This window comes from Atractosteus spatula, chromosome 3, assembly GCF_055471065.1.
Source record: "Atractosteus spatula isolate fAtrSpa1 chromosome 3, fAtrSpa1.hap1, whole genome shotgun sequence".
Taxonomy (NCBI): domain Eukaryota; kingdom Metazoa; phylum Chordata; class Actinopteri; order Semionotiformes; family Lepisosteidae; genus Atractosteus; species Atractosteus spatula.
Window position 1 is genome coordinate 61,995,350 of NC_142708.1, and position 15,746 is coordinate 62,011,095.

Consider the following 15,746-nt stretch of genomic DNA (forward strand, 5'->3'; position numbering starts at 1 on the left):
TAACTGGCACCATTATTACAACAATGACAAAACTGAGCCAGCACTAATTAATGGGAACTGATGACTTGTACCCTCCTGTCACTGGGCTTGGGATGAAAGTGGCCAGTAACCTCTGGTTTGCCCATTTCCCTAAATCCCATAGGTATATGAAAAGCTTTGAATTCCAGCACTTTGAATTAATTTTTGGAGCTATCCCACTAAGTTACACACTTGGCACGAGTATTAGCCATCAATAAAAAAATAACTGTTTCATCTGTGCTAGATGTTATTTTGTGCAAACAGAAAAATGGCAAGTATTGGCACTCTTCATAGTCTCAATCACCGACATGAGATAGGCATCTTCAGAGACATCATATGAACCAACATATTTAAGACAAAAGATATGAATAGTTATTTTAGCAGGTTTATAGAACCAACAAACAAATTGAAAAACATATAAGGATAGATCAAATGAATGTGTCAGGGGCCCACCAGCTCAGCAGTTAGGAACAGGCACTGGTTTGCTTCCTGCAATATCTGCAGGCTAGTATCCCACGAGAAACAACCATGTCACAGTCATTAACACATAAATGTTACTTATAAAAACTGAGTTTCTGTCCTAGAAAATACAGAAAAAACAAAATTCATCACCAGAAAAGGGCTCTGGATATCCCAAGTCTTGGCTGTAAGGAAGTATGAGAATTTGGAGTTTCTACTGACACCTTTTTTTCCCCAAAATGCGACCTGGCTGTTCTCTTCCTATTGCTCCCGCCTGCTAACAAGACCACCTGTGCGATCCTATGTTTTGAACCAATGTTTACATTCAGAGGTATGTTTTTAGTCTTATTGCAAACCAACAGTATTTAGGCACAATCATGGGAAAAATGATAAAACAGGGTTCAGAGAGTCATATAAAGGAGCTATAAAGAAATTCAAACACTGTTACTATCTTGACAGAGGTGCTCTTATACTTCAACAATCTAACTTTATCACTTGCAAACTGACAAGGGCAGTAAGAAGAAAATCTCAGTCACTTTGTTATAGTATGCTGGAGAGCACATCTGAACAGAAACTTAGTAAAAGAAGAAAGAACAAGTACTTTTCCCCCCCAGTTTAAACATTTAACTGAACCAGCTAAGGAATCCTGCTGGGAAGTCTCCCCACAACACCTGTCTGTCTTTGAAGGAATCCCATGCACATCAATTTACCAGGTACTGAGAGCCTAAGTCATAGTGACTGATAAAGACACATACTATAGTTTTGATTGCAAAAAGCAAATCATTCACATCTTGTTGCATTTGGTTTCTGGGTAATCTCTCCCTTGCTATTAATCATAGAAATATACTACCATATGGTGATGAATTGTGAGAAAATTCCCATTTCTAAAGGCTGAACAAGAGTTGGTTAGGGCTTCGTCTCTAAGGAATACTATCCTTGTCTCAATTTGAGATTATGAATATTAATCAGACTGCAATAACAGTTTGCTATCGGTGTGATAATACTCAAAAGTTTTTTAAAATGCTTACCTATAGGGATTAGCAAATGATAAAACAGGGGTGTTCATAGCACTTGAATGGCTACATTTAATTCAAAGGAAACGTCTTTAATTTCCTCCATAATTCTTGTACTCCTTTTTACACGTCATTTAATGCAAATCTGGTTTGGGTCCCACCAAGAAAAGTTTTAAAGCACTCTGGGGAAAAGGCAGGACAGAATTCCCACTCACTTCACTTTCTGTCCCTTCCCTTCCTTATTCCTTCTTCAAGGAGCCTGGTTTTAGTGAAAGTCCTGGCACACAGAATTGAGGGTGGAAAAGAGAATTAACTCTAATTCACAAGGTGGGCTTCAGTCATCCCAGACTTTATAATGCTTTTCAGTTCTGCTATGACAGTGGGATTAACACTCCTGCTCTAACAAAAACTCACGATTGCATCCTCAACACACACAATGCAGAAAGGACCTTGATGCAATGCATTACTGAAGTCAACAAGGCAGCGGCATCTGCCCCTGTTGCCATCATGAGTGATGCATGGGGATTAAAGTTAGCTACAGATGCACTGATTCATCTGCCAGCAGCAACCCGATTGTGGCTCAGATCTTTTCCTTCCACGCAGCAGAGCGAGATGTGGTGAGGTACACCTTACCATTCGCAGGGCTGCAGCGATCTGAAAGCCTGGAGGGACGCATCCATGCCTGCAAAATCCCAGAACTTCACATCGTAGTCATATCCCCCCGTGACCAAGCGTGCACCGGATGGGTCCAGTCCCAGTGCAGAAACCTGCGGGATTAGAAAGTACCACCCTGAAAAAGCTGCCTCCAAAAACATGCCCTTTATATATCCACAAACAGATATGTTAGTTTACATCAGAGTAGTCACTGTTTTAGAAGAAAACTCAGCTTAAATTTCCCAGCATGCATAAAGTAAACCCCTTGGAATGCAACAATATATCAAAATAACTTTCACAGGTTTAAGTAAAAGCAGTAAAGACTTATGAGCCTATTCCTCTTTTAATTGGAAACAAATGCATGATAAAGAACTCTATGAAATGTTCCACCTTTGTGTCAAAAGAAATCTGAACAGCTGTAACAAAGCAAACTAGGCCAAGGCCTTGACTGCCTGCAGTACAAAATGAACAATAAGCCTCAAATATAAGTTAGATTTAAGCACACAGAGAAAGAAGTGGATTTTAGCATTGCACAGGTTCAACAAACAGAGTTAAGATCTTATGACCTGACATTATAATAAATTCAAATTTGCTATGTCATGTCATTTGCCAAACCGCTTTATACCATTAGGAATTTGCAAGGTTTAAACCCAAAAAAAGAGTGTGCCAAGGGGAAATATTATTTACTTCTCCGAATGTGATAAAGAATGAACATTGTGGTAATGGGGGAAAAGCAAACCCATTCTTTCAAGCTGTGCAAAACAAAATTCAAAGAACAAGTAAAAATAACAATGATTGAAGGCGTAGACTGGTAGTGCGTTAATGGTTTGATCATGCTATGAGTATTTTTTCCAAAGACGTCAGTGCATCACACAGTTCTGCCCAGAGAAAGTGGCTGAAACCCACATGGTGCTGATTAGTCCGTATAAAGTGTAGAAGCACAAAACACAGCCGACATGGACACTACAAGACATTCCTCTGTTTGGCTTTACGCTGGAAATTATTAGTGCATGGAATAAATTACCAAGCCACGGTTAAGAGGCAGGGGTCCTGGGTTCTTTCAAAACAAAGGCTGACAGTATTTTGAAAAATAAAAAGAAGTTAACAAATACGCCTGACGTAGAGTAAAGCAGTGCTTACAGAGGAAGCTGGCTGGCTATGATAGGCAGAACGGCCTGCTTTCATCATCATATTCATGTGTGCTTAAATTCCTTCCAAGTCTCAAACAGAACAAACAAGAACGCCACAAACATAGCAAGCCTCCTTCGGTGTGCTCCTTTTCTATGAAAGTCGTTGAATCCTAATTAATGATGAAAGTGCTGGCAGGAATTTCCTGGAGTGCACAGGACTGGAGCAGCCTCAGATGGGGATATTGTATCCATCATTACTTGCGGGTCTGTGTGACTGGAGAAGAAACATTTTGAAGAAAACACAAAGCAACGACCCCTTGGCAAGCTCCTGAATGCCTGGATTTTGTTTGGTTTTTCACATTGTCAGGACTGAATCCCTTTGACTCGACTCCTGCAGCTCTCCTCTAAAGAATTCCAGTCTCATGAAAAAGTGCGACAGGCAGGACACCGACTAAACACTGTAACGTTAGGATTGTCTAAGCAATAAGAGTGCCCATTCAAAAACGATTATTTCATTTGTTAAGAACCAGTTTCATACGACAGGGAGATGGGCAGGAATGTAAAACAATAAAGGTCACACACCAGAACTTTGCTATAGCTAACACAAATGGAATGCGCTAACTATCATCCACTCAAAGGCTTCCTTAATGAATGTGTTCTTTTGTATAACGTTTCATAAAATACCAAGTAATGGAAAATTAAGTAAATTGGTGAGGCCAAAAAGCAACTTTTTAAATCCAAGTAAGATTCATTAAAATCTCTCTCATTACGCGAGAATGATTAGCTCTTTCCAATATACATCCCAAAAGGATTTTTTCCTATTACATTGATATTGTTACTCTTAATTTCCTTATAAGGAAATACATTTCTTTTTGGGCAACAGTAAACAACATTGTTTAATCATGCCAAGTCAACTCTTACATCCAAATGACTCAGAGGCAGAAACTCCTTAAACATTTGTGGAAAATATTTAATATTACTCTGATACAGGAGTGGCATAACAGTGACCGCACTGTTAAATAAACGTGCGAAATAAATGTGAAATGTCAGTAGCAATGTCACTCCATCAAATGTTGTAGTATTGTCAGAGCATTTCAACAGATACTTTTGTATTGATCTAATTTTCTTTGATGGAATGTAGATTTTAAAACCCCAAATTCTTTTAACATTTACAAAGGAAGAAAAGTTTAAGCTGGATAAATTGCACTGTAATCTTCAGCATCTGTGGAGAACGTGACACATTCCAGCCCATCTCTTCCCACTATGTGCCCATAGTGCCAGACGAGAATGACTCTACCTACGGGGCCACTCGTCACCAGGCTGAATCCAAATGTGCCAAATTCAGAGTGTCAAATTATTTTGTGGCTATAGGTGTGAAGAACAGCTGACATTATTGAGACCTAGTGCTTTTCTTTTATGATGTACGTTCACTTTAAAACCAGACCTCTGGGATTAAAATGCTTGATATGGTGGAATAACTCACAACTCAAATACAACATAAGAGATCTCAAACCCTGGTCTTTGGAGCCCTGATCCAATAACTCTTCCACATCACTCAGCATGTGTTTAAGATTAATTAGATTCGTAATCTACTAATTAAAAATAAACTATAACAAATAACCCATGTAATTAAATGAGACCACAGTTGGACCAAACTCTGCAGATAAAGTGTTCATTCAGGAACGTACACGTCACAGCAAAATAGGTTAGCGTTTTATTATATGTTCAAATTATCAAAACAGTAATTTTTGTTTAGTTCAGGTCCTCTAATCACATAAGATACTTCCCCTAGTTTACGATATTTTATTATTAAAAACAGGAGAGGTGATTTGCTTTGATGTACATTTGTTTTTCAGCTTTTCTTTTGAAATAGCAAAGACGAGAAGCCCATCGCCGTTACCTGAGCTGACAATAGCTTTAAGAACTTTCCACTGGATGGCCTCCGACACAAGCCATCCACTACGTTTCAGCTTACAACTCGACTGCCACAGCCCCCCCTAATAAACTCCATTGAAATAATGAAGTTATTGCCCTGTGCTATGTTAACAGAGATCACGTTAAAAGTAAAAAAATCATTTCCATCTGTCTACTGCATTTCTTTACACAGTGCCTGTAGTTTCTGCCAGAGCCATCCTGCTGTTAAGATGTGCCAGGAGTTGGAAGCCCTGGCTCTAGCAAAGGCTTTTGTTTGTGCCTAAACATTGACAGGGCTTAAGATCAGTTACACAGGAAAGGACAGGCCAAGCAGCCCATCTAACCTATTTGGTAGTTAGTAGTTAATCCACTGATCCATTCTGTCCACATGTTTCTCCTGAGAAGCCAGGGTATCAGTTTCAACAACATGGCTGGGTATCCTGTCCCGTACTCCAACAACTCTTCTGGGTAAAGAAGTGCCTCCTATTCTGAATTTTAGATGCATTTTCCCATCGTCCTAATTTGTCTCCTCTGTTCCACTGGTGATTATGAAGAAATCCACTGGGAAGACATTGTCAATGCCTTTGAGGATTATGAATACAAGAATCAAATCATCTCTGTTCAAGACTAAAAAAGATCTGTTCCTTCAGCTTATTACTATAGGATATTCCTTTAACTCCCAGAAGGTTTCTGGTTGTTCTTTCTCTGGTTTGACGGATTCCAGAGCAGCAATATCTATTCTATAATGTGGTGATGAAAACTGTAAACAGTATTCTAAATAAGGCATTACTAATGCACTGTACAATTTTGCCATAACATTCCTTGACTGTCTATGCTTTTTAACTATCTAACATTTTTTCATTGCTTCTCCACAATGTCAAGAAGATGAAAAAGAAGCATCAACATAAAAATCTTAGTCTTCTTCATACATAGTGTTTTCTCTGTGTTTCCTATTTTGTATTTATAACATGTATTTTAATGTTATCTAATGATTTTTGCTAACATATGCAAAACCTACACTTATCTACATTAAACATCATTTGCCAGGCGTTTGCCCAGGCTAGAATTTTATCTAAATCTTTTTAAATTTCATTTGCTGCTTCTTCAGTGTTTGCTAATAATCCTGATTTGGTATCTACAATCCTGACTACTGTAGTTAAGTAATTAAACAAAAATCTACATCACTTAAATAAAATTAGGAAGAGCAAAGAATGCCTACTATCTGCAAGTGGAGAATTAATGCTTGATAAGAAATTTCATCAACTTTATCAAAAGCCTACTAAAAATGTTATAATATACACTTTGTATGTATCCATTAATGTTGCTGCTTGTTCAAATAACTTTAACACCCAAATATTTTCTAAATCCATGCTGACTATATCCTAGAACATTATTTCTACATAGGTGATCCTCTAGTTTAGTTCTAATATTTGTCTCCATAAAAATTAATCCTATCGAGACATATTATCCTATGATTATGTGGGTCAATTGTTTCTAACTTATTATGGATGGGTTCTCCTTTGCAATCCTTTTGTCCTTGGGTACTACCCCTGTATCGAGGATCTGTTGGAAAAACTGGATCAATGACTGAATAACCTCTCTTCTTAGAGTATGACTGATAAGACACCATTGGGACTTGGGGATTCATTAATCATGTTTTCTTCCACTAAAACACAATTGGCTTCTCGTATGCTAACACTGTTGAATACAGGACTTTGTTGATCTGCTGGCTGGCTCTTTAATGAACACTTGAGATCAACTTAGCAGATGAGCCATCTCTCTATATTTAATTAGATGATTCTATTATTATTATTATTATTATTATTATTATTATGTCATGATTTAAATTGTAAGGGTTTGAAAGTGCATCCTTCTTCTAAATTGGTTCTAATCATCTTCTGATGGAAAGCACCTCCATAACCTAGGGCGTGCATTTTTTTAAAATTTTCTTTTGTGGAACAATTGTGCTACCATTTTCTGACTAAGCCATTCTCACAAAGTGATTAAACTGTCAGCAGGTATTGGAGTTCTGCACCGGATTAAATTGATTTTAAAAATGCATGTACTATCCGGAACAATGAGATCCGGACTCACAAAGTCCACCCCCAACGCCTGCCAATGAAACGGCACTGCAAGAGGGTCCTACCGTCTTGGTCCCGTGCTGCAGTGTAATTTCGTGTGTGTCAGGGATTCGCTTCACAGGGTTCTGAAACAGAGAGAAAATACTGGAGGTTAACAGGTTGAGAGAATACATCCCGGACATGCACAATTACACAGGATTTCATTACAAAACAATCAAGAAATATCAGAACAGGCTACAAACAGCAGGAGGCCTTCAGCTCATCGCACAACCACATTTTCGAGAGCAACAACACAGAAATTCAAGGACATCTGGACATTCAAGTGTGTAAAAGGAAGAGGGGAAATTCTTGACCCATACTAATAAAATCTTTGGTGTTCATAAACCCTATTCCTGTCACATTTATTTCTTCATGGGAGCTGTTTAACTAATCGCATTGCAACAGCTTCAAAGGCAGTTTAAGCACAGCCAAAGTGACGTCCTGATAATGTTGAGATGGCGATTTGCAGAACTCATTGTTTAATATTATAAAAGCACAATTTACAGAACAGAATATTAGCTAACTGCACATTCTTAACATAACATAATATGCATATACATTGTAATACAATATATTTTTGCTCTCCAAATTTCACATTACATTTTTAAGCATAACCAATTGGTGTTGAACTGCTTTGTGAGGCCATGCCCTGCTACCAAAGAAGACCAAGCTGTCACAAATCTCGGCAGAAGTTTATTGCTCACCCAGGATGCATCCCTCCCCTACTAACTTTACTCTCGTTTCTGCTGAAATGAGAGACCATTCGGGCAGAAAGTCAAGATCCGCCCGAGGCGTGTGAGTGGTTTTCTCCGAATCCCAGGGGACGGTGTCCCATATTCGTTCGTCCTCCACCACACCTGGCCGGAAGCCTCTGCTTCCTGCGCTCAGATGATGTCATCCAGCGAGGTGGACAAGTCAGTTAACAATCAATCATCACGCCCAACACAGGCTCCAAGCTGAAAAGCTGGGATTTTCCTGGAGCCTGCACAATGTCAGCGGCAACTGGTCCTGTAGCTAAAGAGACATTTATTGTAAAGGAAACCCTGAATGTGTTTGTTCACAACCACATTTCTCAGAGTGAAAATAGTGTTATGCAGCATGGTGTGCAAAAACGTTTTTTTTTTCTGCGAAAACACCAAGAAAGAATTTTATTAAATCATTATCAATAGTCACTACGAAGGTGCAGTGATCAGTTTTTTAAGAAACTAGACTACTGTCCTACAAAATAGTGACTAAAACGCCAACTCTAACACATCCAATTCAACCCCCTTCACCGCAAAGGGTCTGGAGATTAATGGGCCGGCTGTGGTTTTGAGTTCTGCGAGTTGAGTTTTGAGTTTATAACCGAAGTAAAACAAGTACAGTGAAGTAAACTGAACATCTCTTCTCAAAAACAGAGACAATACAAGCAGGGGATTTGGCTTTAATACCGTTGTGGGTTTTACTCCCCACATTCCCGTCCTTGTGAGCAGTCTTTGGCACTGCATTGCGGTGACCCAACGTGTTTGAAACGTTCCAACAACAGAAACCGGTCTGTCCAGACCAGATGTTGAGCGGAGCTGCCTGCCTCTTTCTCTCGGGTCTTGGAAGTCTCCTGCGAGAAATCAACATCCCCCGTCCATGGAAGATGTGTTATTGCTGCATTCCACAGTAGGATATGATATGGGTTTCAGATTTATGACAAAACAGTTGCAGCGCCGGGGGGAGGGCCCATGTTAAGAAGAAATTAAGAAGAGTGATGGAGGCTTTATCTTTCATTATGGGAACATAAAACTACGTTACTGTATCGTCCGGACCATGGCATGGTATAAACGACAGAAAATACTAGCTACACTGTTTTTTGACCTGCAAGCCGAGTTCAAAATTATCATCAAGATAGAAGACACAGACAAAACAGCCTTGCAATGAGCATTCTTAAAATTGGTTTCACCGGCTGAGAATTGAACCAGGGCGATGGAGGTAAGAGTGTCGAATCCCCATCATTACTTGTTCAGTAAAACTGAAACCAACTTAAACAATGTCTATACGTGATCTTCTGTATCTTCTGTAACTTCATGTAACTTTCTCATTTGTCTTGGAAGCTCTTCTCCTTAGGATCTGGGCAGCACTCAACCTTTATGATGCCCTTAATGGAGCACAGCCAAAGCCCTCCGCAGCATTTTCTAGCAGGCAAAAGCCGTGAAGAAGTACCAAAATATTTCTGTCCACCGCTGTATTTCAAAGTGGCCCACCTACATTCATTCAGAGAGAATTCAGCCCCAATACAGGGAAAAAAGCAATAACTTAGGTGTTGTGTCCATGCAAAAACCACAATATTAATGTAATATACAGTAATATTTACTGTATATTAAGTGACTTATATTTGCAACCATTTACAAAGATAGGTTTGTAGCTAGAACAATGCGGGTGGAGTACCTTGCTCAAGTATCCAACAGCAATGTCTTAGCTTTAAGAAGACACTTTCAGCAGAAAGCACCTCCTAGACCTGCAAAAATACAGGTGGCCAGCAAGCCTCAGTTGTAGACGAAAGTGGAGGATAATCCTATTTAAACCAGCCCCAGCAATGCTTGGCCAATTAGGTACTGGTGCTTCTGAATTACCCATCACAGTAAGCTAAGCACATGGCCTAGATTCAGGACAGTAATCACTAAGGCCTATCCTACGCTTTGAATAAAATATTTACTTGTTACATGACTGAAAAAGCCTAGTATGCACTATGTTTTAGCTTTTCCAATTCATCATTTAAGTCTCAAAATCCTTCCTCTTAAAGAACTTCCAGTTGAAGCCACCATTTGTCTAACATGTAGAAAACGTCTTGGAGAAATTGCCAATCTGACAGCCCAGTCATTGATAGGACAGAGGCAAGAGGTATTTTATAAAGTAACTAAATAGCAAAACATTAAAAACAGAAAAAACAGCAGTACATCCTCAGTTTTAGGAAGGAAAGACTACTTCCTATCATAGTTTTACAGCTGGTTCCAATTCTGTTATGCTTTGATTAGCAATTCTGTCAAGCAGGCAATTAATTACACCCCAAGTGACACAATTTAGCTGTGATATCAAGAGTAACATGAACTGGTACGGTGACAAAATGTGACATGACTGTAAAGCGCTAATCAACCAATTAGAATGTAATGACTTTACACAGATGAGAGCCTCTTAATACCAGTGAGAGTTTAATTTTTTTTTAAATAAATTAGAAAAACAGAAAATTACAGCTGTCAGGAAGGTAAAATGAATTTCACAAATATCATGGCCCATGAAACTCTGATATCACGCTCTAAAAGTCATGATTGATTTGACCCCAAAAGTTAAAAAACTTGATTTCTTCAAATACAGCATTCCTGATGTGACCCTGCGTAGGGATATGGCTCTATATCAATTCCTTACTACGGCACTAAAACATTCGGGACTGATGTGACAAAACTGCACAAAATGACCAGGTATAAGGAATTAAGGAAGAGAACTTTTAAATCAGTTTTGTTCTATTCATTTTTGAGCTACTTTCCGGAAGGATCAAATGTCATTTGTAATTTGTATTACTTACTATAGAAATAACTTCTCACTCTCACCAGTTAAATGTGAGTCTTTCTGATTATTAGACACGCATTATTTCTTGGTACCAGTCAGACATATTTTGCAATATATTTCTGAAAAAAAATCACGTTTGAATGTGAATATATTCTCATAATAAGCCTATATAAAACGTTTCTTTTTATTGTTTAATGTTAATACCCCATACCAACACAGTCAAAACTGTAGTTTCTGGGTAGAAAGTAAACATTGTCCGTTTTCAAGGCATTAAGTGTTTCCATGTATTTTTGGACTGCAGGTGCTCTAGCAGGGCTAGCACCAGCGGAGATGGTCCTTCCAGCACAGAATTTATAATGACTCGGTAGTGCTACACACTACGATGCTCTCTGTTGTTTTACACAATGAATTCTGACCTGGTGTTTCATGTGACTTAGCATTTTGAAATGTAGGACACACACAGTTCTTCACACCTAAAATGGTAAAATGGCATTATGGCTTTAAAAATCAAAGAAGCCTGTGCAGGGCTCTTGGGGATATGCGTCGCGCTTAATACAAACATAGAAATGTATAAGTATATATAGTGTAGATATGATATACTGAAATCGTAACAGTATTGCACACAGAAAAATCATTTGTCATACACAGATGAAAATAACACTGTGCTTAAAGGCTATTTTAAAAAAAACTGCTTGTTTCCTTGGTTAGGTGAAGTAAACAGTTAAGTGCAGTTGAAGAGGTGCAATTAGGCTTGCTAGCTGTGTCAGAGTGTGTGCTGAAAAGGAACAAGTACAGGTTAATAAGAAAAATAATGTTTTGGCTGCAGTTTTCCTTACATGTACACACATTTGTTTTTTTAACCACAAAAACTTTATTCCTTATGAAAATATTGCCTCCTTCATCTTTTCTAAGGTGGCCAGCCACTTCAGAAACAAACCTCACTGGCACACATTCAGCCATGCTGAGAAGGAGTTGTGTGAAATTAGCCCAGTATAGCACAGCAGAAGGTACGTGGCCGATTAAACGCTGCTTTTTCTTTTCCAACTGGAAGCAAGTGGCACATCGTAAACACTAAACAACCACTTATGTGCAGGAGAACACAAGCACACTTCACTGCCAACATTCAGGCCTGGAAAACAGTAGTTCACTTTCTCAGTGTCTTTTGCCCATTTGGCAGATCTCAGACCATCTCCTTCTGACACTTTGTGCTCCTTGCACTAGTAGAACTTGCAAACCAAATACAAAATCCAAAGCGAGGAACTTCTCACATTGACAGCTAGTGCAGGTGGAGCCTGTGTCATCAGGCCTGGAGTCTGACTCTTTTGGCCTCGTGTTTTGGAAGGGACAGAAACTCAATATGGTGACCACAGACACTGTTCTGTAGGAGTTGTTGTCCACTTGCTCATTAAAGCTCTTATGACAGGATCTGGAAGAGCTGTGGAAGAGAGGGGGTATAACCCCAGTGCCCTGGCTAAATTCCACTCTGACCTTGTACAATCTAGGCTATCTGCAGTTCCACATCAATTCAACTGATGAAGCAACTGCTCATTTCTCTGCCAGATCTGCTGTGCAGTGGGGCTGCTGCACCAAGATCCTTTGGAATAACAAAACAGCCATATAAATGCAATTAATTCAACCACATTCATTACTTGGGGCACCACTGGTACTGAGTCTTTGAGATCTGTGGCTGCTGGGCTGCCTGTCAAATGTCATGAGAAAATCATCCCAGCAGACCTGCAGGATCTTTCTCAGGCATCTATCCGCATGGAGTAAGGGTCAGGGCTCTGGACTCACTAGATGGTTGTGTGCTCGTATTCCCACAGTGGTGCACTGCTGTTGTACCCTTGAGCAAGGAAAAAACGGGTAGATATTGTATATCAAGTCACTTTGGATAAAAGCATCAGCCAAATAATAACAACCTGCTTTCAAAAACACAGAGGCAATGTCTTCGATGGGTAAAAAAAAAGAGGGATCCGAGATAAAACTAACAGGAAGCAAACGCATTTTTCATAATATTAATTTTCCTCACCCTCAGAGCACAAAAACACCACAAACCATCAAGCCACAATCTGAACCTCAACAAGGAGTTGAGCCTTTTCATTAATTTAAAAGCTTTTTTTAACCCACCATCAAGCAACTGGATACATGATGCTCTCCTCCCTGGCCACTATTTCATCTCTGATGTCATTTATCTAGAAGAAATTAAGTCAAGGTGTGGGAAGAACTGAACTGAGCTTCATATACAAAAACTGAAGCATCCCAGCAAACCTCTGTGTAAATAAACCTCAGGTCAAATTGGAGCAAAATTACAGTTAGGCACTGCTGTGTGTATACAACACGGGAAGTGATATTTAGTGGCTCCCTTCGAAATAAAAATAACACACTTGGGACACCAGATGAATCATAAACCTTAAACGTTTTATGACCAAGATTACAAACTTGTAATTTTTTTAGCCACCGTCACAGAAGAGAAGGCAAATGATTTTTAAATCCCTACTTTTGTGTAGTACCCAAGCAACTAGATTCCTATCTGTCATATAAACATGCTGCCCCCATGTGGCCAAAGCTCAAATTGTTTTTTCCAGTTCAGTTCACACCTGAAGAAGGCATCAAAGCTGCAGCTGAAATTTTGTTTCTCCTTTCTGTTTTTCAGCATGGAATTAACCTTCACCTGTTCCTTTGCAGCCAACAACAGCTCCCCACTTGTACACCTGTTATAACTATGCCGCACTGTGAAATCACTTAAAGACACAACAATAGATGATGCACAGATTCCCTCTGAATCTTCCTCAACTGAAGCTTCACAATTCTTGAGCGGCTTCTACGTCTGACTCGTACAGCAAGCACTACTCAGCACCTGCCACTCGAGGCAGCTTTCTGCTCACACTTCAAACACACCGGCCACTTCACAGCCTTTTCAACTAGAAAAAGAAGTGTATTTGCGGATTTTTGCTTAATTTCAATGATTAAACTGGAAACAAATTGGGATTTAACACACACAGTACACAAGAGACTCCCAGCTATCAGCAATACTGCAGTTTCACAATGCAGAATTTTTTCTTCTCGTTATTACTATCATGCGTTAAAAAAAAACAACCTTCGGACACTCATGTAAGGGGGAAAAGACACACATTTTCTCCAGCTGGGACATAAATCTAGGAAGGAAGAAAGCCGTGCCGCTGGAATGATAGCAGGAGTCCGAAAAAAGGAAGCCTTGCTCCTGGACCCCGTCCAGAGCCATCCCTCGGGCTCTCCCGTCACGCAACGCGCCAAGCCCGCACCTGCACGCGCGGCCTGCTCTTTCTTTACAACACGCTGCTCGTCAGCTATAAAAATCACCAGCCATATCCGCGACAAGCAGCAGGCGCTCGGCTGCGGACACCCCGATGTCCCCCCAGGGGCGGCCCTGGCTGGACACGGCTCTGCGCCTGTAATGGGTTGCACATTTTTTTTTAAATCGGGGCTCTCAACTGCTTGGGGGTACGGAATCAGGAAACGAAGCCCAAGATCTCTTCCACCGCGCACGCAGAAACCCGACCTGTCTTTTCTTACTCCCATCCCCCCCCCGCGCCTCCCTCACTCTCCCAGCAGACATCTGGCCTCCTTCAGACTGTGGTGTCCAGGCCACCCCCCAAGAACCTAAAAGCACCTAAGATGAAGAAAATAAATCACAGGCCAGGCTATGCAGATTCATCTACAGGGCAGTAAAAGGTATTTGCTTTAGCGTTAAGAACTGCTGGTTTGAACATTTACAAAGGCAGACCTAATAGCCTTGAATGCAGCTGTGCAACTTAAATCTTCAGCAGCTTTATTAAAGAAATAAGTGGAATTGTGAGGCTTACTGCAACATAACCTACACACCCTATGGACACACCCTATACTGTATAAGATGACTAAAAGCAGCTATTCTGATGAAGAACGAGAACATCAGTCCTTTCATTTTAGTGCACAGGAGAGTGGAGCAGCAGAGAAGTGGGTTCAAATCCCAGGTGGAGCTCAGCTGTTCAAGACAGTTCCGTGTGTAATTGCCACTATTTTAACACATCGATAAAATGTTGGGCTGTATCAGTGGGTACGGATAATTAATGACACAAAGCTCATTAATCATTCCATGCACTGTTGTTTGACGTAGTGCTGTCCAGAAAAGGCTGTGACCAACCAAAACCTGAACTAGAGGTAGAGGCTAATACTGGCTCGCAGGCACCAGGATCCAACAAAAAGCATCAACAACACGTCTTTCCTTTTTAAGGAAAAAAAATTCTAAAACTCACGTCATCGTCGTCATCCTGAGCCTCATCGTCTTCGTCATCGTCGTTTTCTGTGTATCCAGGAGGCAGAGGTGGCCCCACGAATTCTTCTTCGTTGTCGGCCCCTCCCCGTGTGGCCACGGCGGGGGGCAGAGGGGGTCCGACCTGCTCCTCCTCCGAATCCTCGTCCTCACTGCCGCTGCTGCTCTCGCTGTCGCTCTCCTGCCCCCTGCTGGAGGAAAGGAGACCCGTGAGGCTGGCTGTCACCCTGACCTTCTGAAGCTCAATAAGCCAAACAGTTTTTGATTAGTCATTTCTCTGTCATGCTGTACTGGTCCACCCAAACAATCCTTCCTCAGCCAAGCTTTCATATGTCCTAATGCCTTTAAGAATCTAAACAGATTTATCTCAATTTTCAAGTGTATTATTAGATGTTGCCTTTTATACTGGACATTACAGTCCTGACTTGCAAAGATTTCCATGTAATTTTCACAAAATAGTATCCGCTTTCCAGTGGCCCAAGTCTTTAAATTCCGGCCATCCATTTTCTAAATGGATGTGTAAAGTTATACGTTTCTTGTGTAAAGTACAAGGTCACAGGGGAGACTTTTTTTAATCAAACTATTCTTATTGCACTTTGTAAATCCTAAGAGAGAGACT

At 40.3% G+C, this 15,746-nt stretch overlaps 1 protein-coding gene across 2 annotated transcripts in view; it reads right to left on the reverse strand.

Moving 5' to 3' along the window:
- The window catches only part of wdr70 (WD repeat domain 70), a 111,572-nt gene that overhangs the window by 92,809 nt on the left and 3,017 nt on the right, over positions 1-15,746 (reverse strand). The window contains exons 5-7 of one of the 2 annotated variants that reach the window (XM_088910665.1): positions 15,111-15,318; positions 7,335-7,394; positions 2,124-2,257 (exon numbers count right to left, since the gene is read on the reverse strand). In XM_088910665.1, coding sequence (XP_088766791.1) covers positions 2,124-2,257; positions 7,335-7,394; positions 15,111-15,318 — 402 coding nt within the window. The remainder of the gene's footprint in view (positions 1-2,123; positions 2,258-7,334; positions 7,395-15,110; positions 15,319-15,746) is intronic. The other variant, XM_088910666.1, reaches the window with a different exon arrangement.